At 32.8% G+C, this 7,664-nt stretch overlaps 1 protein-coding gene across 1 annotated transcript in view; it reads right to left on the minus strand.

Moving 5' to 3' along the window:
• Window positions 1–7,644, minus strand: part of LOC105556674 (fatty acid synthase-like) — a gene marked incomplete at its 3' end in the record, with an annotated part of 17,930 nt that extends 10,286 nt beyond the window's left edge. The window contains exons 1-9 of the mRNA XM_012003767.1: window positions 7,450–7,644; window positions 6,387–6,631; window positions 5,927–6,155; window positions 5,184–5,602; window positions 4,577–4,870; window positions 3,849–4,062; window positions 3,569–3,729; window positions 1,975–2,292; window positions 1,324–1,817 (exon numbers count right to left, since the gene is read on the minus strand). Coding sequence (XP_011859157.1) covers window positions 1,324–1,817; window positions 1,975–2,292; window positions 3,569–3,729; window positions 3,849–4,062; window positions 4,577–4,870; window positions 5,184–5,602; window positions 5,927–6,155; window positions 6,387–6,631; window positions 7,450–7,612 — 2,537 coding nt within the window. The remainder of the gene's footprint in view (window positions 1–1,323; window positions 1,818–1,974; window positions 2,293–3,568; window positions 3,730–3,848; window positions 4,063–4,576; window positions 4,871–5,183; window positions 5,603–5,926; window positions 6,156–6,386; window positions 6,632–7,449) is intronic.
• Between the last annotated feature and the right edge of the window lie 20 nt (window positions 7,645–7,664).

Genomic DNA, 7,664 nt, shown 5'->3' on the forward strand with positions numbered 1-7,664 from the left:
TTATAGTATGTGCTGAAAATATACCAATGGTATATACTGAGGATATTCTGTTGATATACCAGAATATCAACAGAATATTATTTGTAATATGTATCGTATATCGTAGGTATATACCCGAGCAGAAATTTTAGTAGGATCCTGATAGGGGCCTAATAAAGATGCTTTAATGCCTGGTCAGGCACTCATCAGGCAGTCCTGACAGGGCCCTGACAGTAAATGCAACGTCGAGAATTAAAATTGCCTGATCAGGTTTTCTTTATCAAGACCTCCCCAGTGAGAAATGATTCGTCGATCGACATCGAAATGATGTCGAATCGACGTCAATTCGACGGTGTCGATGTCGATTCGACGTCGTTTCGACGTCGATCGATGATTCATTTCTCACTGGGTCCTGACTTGCCCTTTGTTGCGCCTTGCAGTTTCTAATAGGGAGTGGGACATCAATAGGCTTCCTATTAAATTCAATTTGTTAAACTAACTGTTAAATTGTGTTAAATTACATAGTCATTAAAAGTATATTTAGGTTATTGAGGTTTAGCCATGATCCAGACAACTCGCTCTCGCAATGTATCGGCTCGCCTTTTATACTAATACGGAACGATTTTTACTTACGAGAAAGACTAACGCGCGGTCGCCACGTCGCGGTAGTATGTGGTACTAGTGCTATCTATTCAGGAGGGAATCAGGCGTACCGGATCAGGCACATGTCTATATTCCGCGTATATCCCATGCACATACGAGAAATAACGTACTACTAAGATATTATTCGAATGTTCTCAATTTATCCTGTATTATCACAGAACATTCAGTATGAGTACAGAATATTCGAATGATATCATGTGCTGTGTGGGAACTTGAACTTCAAACGAACTCGTACAGAGCTCCTTGGAAGCTCCTATGTCCGCTTTTGAGAGTTCCTTAGGAGTTTAATTTAAGCTCCCTGCGAGCTCCCTGGCTCCCTGGAAGCTTATTTTATCGAATTTTGTAAGCTTCCCGGGAACTCAGCAAAATGAACTCCCTAGAAGCTTGTTTTGTCGAATTTTGTAAGCTTCAAGGGAGCTCAGCGAAATGAACTCCCTGGGAGCTTAATCGGAGCTTTGTGCTGTGTGAGATCCTTAACCAAAAATTTGCACATGTCAACAAGGAGATATTCGACTTTCTGTTGATTGTAGAACTATACATTTTAATAGTACTGTCGCGATCAAAAACTACCTTAAATTAAATACTTTACTTAAATATTGCAAAGTTTATAAAAATTCATAAAAGTTTTTGTTGCTCGGCTCTTTGTTTACTTATACTTACATAAATACAAAGTATACATACCTTATGAGAGGAGAAATCATTGGGGTACCACGGCTTACAGGAAAGTCTACTTTCGGATAGAGATTTGCAATCTGTGGTTGCAATCCTGCATTGTAAAGTTTTCCAATAGATTCTAAAAATGTCTTACTATGATCCTCGATACGTTCATGTAACGCTACATTTGTTACTGTAGAGCACAAGTAATTTTTTAAAACGTGTTGAAGAATATTCTGAGGAGATATTTCAATCGTCACTGTATCTCTTGGAATCGAACATATTGTCTTTGAGAATAATACCGAGGATAACAGATGATTTGTATAATATTTTGAACATAAAGGCAGAAGTGTATTGGAATACTCGTGAGCAGATGTAGTTAGCCACTTCGAACTACGAAACTTTTTTTGTGGTAATATTTGATTCAAGTATTCTTGGAATTTAGCTATAGCAGGCTCGATGTAACGGCTATGAAAAGGCATATTACCACAAGAAATCTCTTTTACTTGAATATTATTAGCCTAAAAGAATGAACAGATATATATGTTGATCAACTTTCGAAATAAAAAATATTAATTATTAATATTTAAAATAGTATTCATAATATATCAGAAATATTATTTATATGATTTAAGAAAGACAAGCAGATAATATTTACTATATTGTTTAAATATGTACCCGTAATTTGACGAGAAATGCCTTTATAGAATCGTTTGGTCCGCTCACGATAAAATTAGACGAGCTATTGTAACAAGCTACATCAATATCGGAAGGACGCATATCTTTCAAGGTTTCAAGATTGATATTAATTTCAGCCATGGAACCATTAATTATATTCGATTCAAGAAGTGCTAAACCAATGAAATATGCCGACACAATTGTTTCTTCAGTTGTCCAACATCCATCGGCATATCCACAGAGTAATTCACCAATGGAATGACCGATTATAAAGTCGGGAATGATACCAATGGATGTTAAAAGATCGACCATTCCAATCTGTAACATACATATAAAAGAGATTTTTCTTCTAAATCCGCTTCTAAATCTTATTTAAATGATAATAAGTAAACTTTTATTCACTTTTACTTTTTATGAATATAACCACATGTCTCGGTGATCAAATTGATGAGACGCCCGCCTAATAGTGAGGTGTAGGTGATATAATACAATCCCACACAGCAAGGGGAACTCCCGGGGAGCTCCCGGGGAGCTCTTAAAATTGGTCATAAGCTTCACTTGAACTTCAACGAACTCGCACGGAGCCCCCTGAGAGCTCCTATGTCCGCTTTTGAGAGCTCTCTGGGAGCTTTATTTAAGCTCGCAGGGAGTTTAAATGAGGCTTCCAGGGAGCTCTCAACTAGTACTAACTCGCTGGAAGCTTGTTTTATCGAATTTTGTAAGCTTCCCGGGAGCTCAGCGAAATGAACTCCCTGGAAGCTTGTTTTGTCGAATTTTGTAAGCTTCCCGGGAGCTCAGCGAAATGAACTTCCTAGGAGCTTAATCAGAGCTTTGTGCCGTGTGGGATATTACCCTGAGGTAATATATTTTACAATAAATTAAAGAATTAAAATTATTTAAACATTAATATTCTGTCTGAGCTGTTACTCCTTTATTCCTTCAAATCTGATATCAAATCAAACCCTTATGAATTTTATTAATTGTTTATTTTTAAAAATTTATTTAAATAATATTGAATTAAATATGTTAAAATTTATAATAATTATTATTTAACTATTATGTAATTTTTAATTGTGTTTGTATAGTATACACAGACAGAAATATTGTATATGTTAAAAAATATACAAGGTGATTCACAACTCCTTTTACAATGCTTATGAGAAGGTAGAACGGTTCAAGATGAACAGAAAAGTCCTGTACAATTTTGCAATTTTCGCAATAGTTAACGAGTAACTAATTTTTAAAAGTCATCATCTTAGCCCGGCCGCCCAAATGGAGCGCGTGACAAGATATGACCGCCCAGCGATCGATATAATTGTCAGGCGCACGGAAAGTTGTTTACCGCAATCGGCAATGGCTACGCACGAACGGCGCGCAAAGTAAATAAATAAATGATAATTATTTAGATTAACATATTCCCCTCCAATAAACTTGGGCTTGATATACATTATAATGGTAAATGGCAAAATGGTACAGGACTTTTCTGATCATCTCAATCCATTCTACCTTCTCACGAGCGTTGTAAACAGAGTTGCGAATCACCCTGTATACATATATAAAATATATATATTAAACAAAAAATTTTTCTTTTTACCTGCAGACCAACGAGAGCTAAAAGTAAATTAATGATATTGTCGAAAATACTCTCATTTGCACTTGTTAAAATATTTGTAAGAAATATACCATAAGGTCTCAACGCCACATCACACTTGTGGACTGCCTTCGCAAACACTGGAAATTTCATTAAAGCTTGACCTGTAAAAATTTTAATAAAAATATTAATAAAAATTGTTTAATCCTCTAATGCACACACATGCACCCACCTTTCTTCCCCTCCCACACACACACACGAACACACATACACACAGACTTACTCATTCCAGACCACTGAGATCCTAGTCCAGAAAATATAAAACAAATTGGTCTTTTCATATATGAATTAGATGCTACTTTATTAATTGTATTGTATGATGTTTTAGACTCATTGTCAGTTATCATGTAGCCTCTGTAAAGGTGACCTTCTATATTATCATTTTGAATATGATGCAGTAGAGTTATGTATTCTATGTCTACAGGTCGATTTTTCACCTGCATTAAATATAAAGAAATATTTGCTATACTCTTTCGTGAAATAATTTTACACAAAGACGGAAAATGTTATTGTTTTCTTTTGCAAGAAATGTTTCTAATAGAATGCTTTATTATTACTTAATGTTTAATATATTGAATAAGGACCCGTACAGCACGCATATCTAAAAGACGACTTAAATTTAAGATGTCTTTTAGACATGCGTGCTGTATGGAGATTTTGACTTTAACACTCTTTAGATAATTTAAAGTTCTTCTAAAACAATTTATATTTGCAAAAATAATTTTTTAAACACTATATAAATACAATTAATAGAGAATATGTCATTTTTGATCAGGTTAGATATTGGTGTTTTAATTTTATGTATAAATTTTGTATATACTTATTACAACTCAGTAAGTTGTTTGCCATTATTTGTTGTTCGTAATATAGGTTTTTATTTAAACAATAAATCCACATTCAATTATAAATTAATTCAGAATTGCTTTAACAATTTTACAAATATATACTTACGTCATCTAAAATGATGTTAACAGCCTCTTCCGTACTTCCAGACACGGTTACAAGTCTAGGTAAATCATCATTTGGTGCACCATTACTGATTTTTTCTTTAGGATTCGATTTTAACAATATATGGCAATTAGCTCCGCCAAAACCGAAGGAATTAATACCAACATAGCCACCTTTCCATGGCGTTGGTTCAGTAACAATCTTTATTCTTCCTTCCATAACAGCAATCATCTCTTTTCGTAGATCTTTTAAATGTATAGTAGGGTATATTGTGCCAGTTTCCATCGAAAGTAATATCTTAAAAAATTTTTAATCTTTTGTTATTAGTAAATTTTATTTGCGTGATTATTGTAAAGTATTATAAACAAATTAACCTAATAATGATGTAAGAGAATTAAACCAGGTTATACAGTTCTTATTATAATACAAGATAATCTTAATTAACGTATTAGGATGCTAATACGTCTAACTGGTTTACAACATATTAAAACTATAATATTATATGATGGTTTTAAATATAAGAACGGACTACGACTATCAGCCTTAAACTATTATAATGGTAGTCTAGCAATAAATAAATTTAACATTTAAAGGTTTTTTACACATTTACCTTTGCAATTTGACAAATGCCACTACAAGGTTCGGAGTGTCCAATATTCGATTTTATCGAACCCATCAACAAAGGAGTGTTTCTTTTAGCACATATAGCCTGATCAATAGACAATATTTCCGTAGGATCACCTGCTATAGTACCGGTTGCATGAGCCTCCAGGTAGGATAATTCAGTAGGCGATATTCCACATTCTTCGTAAAATTCTTCCAATAATAATGTTTGCATTTTGGACGATGGGAAGGTGATACCTTCTTCTTTAAAGCCATCACAATTTGTTTTACCATATACGAAAGTCGCATATATTCTCTTGGCATTTTTTGCCTTTTGCAAAAACACCACTGCCACTGAATCACTGCGCATATATCCAGTGCCTTTTTCATCAAAAGGCCTACAATAACCATCAGAAGACAGCACCCCTAAAAGAAATTGATGTTAATAAACCAAATACTTTCAATTTTGATTTAATTGCTGAATGCAGGAATATGGGACGTACAAAGAAATTTTACGGGCAAAGTCAATTTTATTTATATTTTTATTTTAATTATTGATGTGAATATAAATATGTATCTTTCAATAATAAAGAGGTACACTAAGATATTAATATTAATTATTTCTATTTTGCATTATTAATTAAAATAAAAGTACGTAAATATAAATACTTTAACTGTTATAAAGAAAAACAGATATACATATCAATATTATAAGATAGTAATATTATTGAAGATATAATAAATATATACCAAGACAATAAAATCCGTAATTTAAGTGAGGATGGAGGCACAGATTAGCGGTAACGACAATAGCAGTATCACATTCTCCAGATCGAATATATCTATAAGCGTCTATCATGGCGAAAAGGCTTGAGCTGCATGCTGTATCGACATTGTATGATGGTCCAGTAACGCCAAGCCAGTAAGAAATTCTGTTTGCCACGAAAACTCTAGTGCACCAATGTGGTATTCTACAAGTCTAATTACGTTTACTTTTTTTAATGCTTGAAATATTAGAATGTGCAATTAACAAGCTATACATATAATATTTTTAAAACTATTTATAATCATTGCAAAAATTTTTATTTTATGTATTAACAAGATAAATTTTCAAATTTCTAACAAAAAGAAATTTACACAGAGTTAACGTTCTTTTGTATAAACTTTAATTAACATTTAAAAATTAATTAGGTAATTGAGTGTATCGTACATCGGATTTAGCATAGATATAATGACTTTGTATATCGGAAGAAATTGCTGTGAAAACACCCGCTTTCGTTCCCCGTAATTCTTTAGGATTAACACCCGCATCGACAATTGCTTCGTAAGTATGCTCCAATAACGTTCTGGCCATAGGATCCATTACATCAGCTTCAGAGATGGATATATCGAAAAATTGTTCATCAAACTTTTTTATATTGTTGACCTTACCGATTCGATAAGGCATGTCAAAGCCTATATAAATAGAATTATAGTATATAAGTATATTTATTATATGTATACACACGTACCTATTTACTATATGTATAATGAATGCATCCAAATGTCTTCAAAAGAATTTGCAATACACAGGGTGTCATGCAATGCGCGAACAGCTGGCAAATTTAGATAACCCTGATGGAAAAATTTTGCTGAAAATGTAATAAAATTGATGAAAAGTGAAATGAAAGTTATTGGAAACTTGTTGAAACCATTTCAAAATAAATCATAAGTTTCGTTATGAAATTCAATGAAATACTGTGAAATTAGATGAAAGTTAATTAATATTACTAAAAATTAGTGAAAAAATTTTAGAAATGTTGTATATTATGAAATTTGCAGAATTTCACTGAAAATAAATTTTTTAATGAGAAATTGCTGAAATGATAATGAAATTGGGTCAATTGCAAGAGATTTTCAACCAAATTTCAGCGAATTTCATTACGTTTTCAGCAAAATTTTTCCATCAGGGAAAGCAAGGCAAACTGAATCAAAAAGTCTTATATCATTTTACAAATAGCTTAATAGTTTTAAGAGTAATAAAAATAAAAACGTCTGGGCAAAGGAGCGCACGAGAAGCAGTAGGCCGGACTGGGGAGGCATGCTAAATGTCTACATAGATTTTTATTGTTTGAAAGTTGTTTACTATCTAGAAACAATAAACATCCTAATAAACAACTTTTAAAAATATAAATTTTCTATTAGATGTAGTATAGTATAATGATTAGTAGGATGTCTAATAATTTTGTCTAAGGCTGTACATCTTAATCTCAAGAGAAAAGTTTATTAATTACAATCATTCCACCGTCCGTGATCGTTCGAACCAAGATCCATTTTCTTGAAAAGATTCTCTTGTAGCTCTTTAAGATTGTCGCTGTTAGGAAATCGGCCAGCAATGCCAGAGATAACGATTTCTTCTTCAGCGTCATCGTTGATGTACGAGTTTGCTCGATTCATAGCACCTTTATTTTCTTCGGAATAAATAAATTCTATAACAACATATCATGGC

This window comes from Vollenhovia emeryi, unplaced genomic scaffold, assembly GCF_000949405.1.
Source record: "Vollenhovia emeryi isolate VEMERY1.0 unplaced genomic scaffold, V.emery_V1.0 DF939850.1, whole genome shotgun sequence".
In the NCBI taxonomy this organism is placed as follows: Eukaryota; Metazoa; Arthropoda; class Insecta; order Hymenoptera; family Formicidae; genus Vollenhovia; species Vollenhovia emeryi.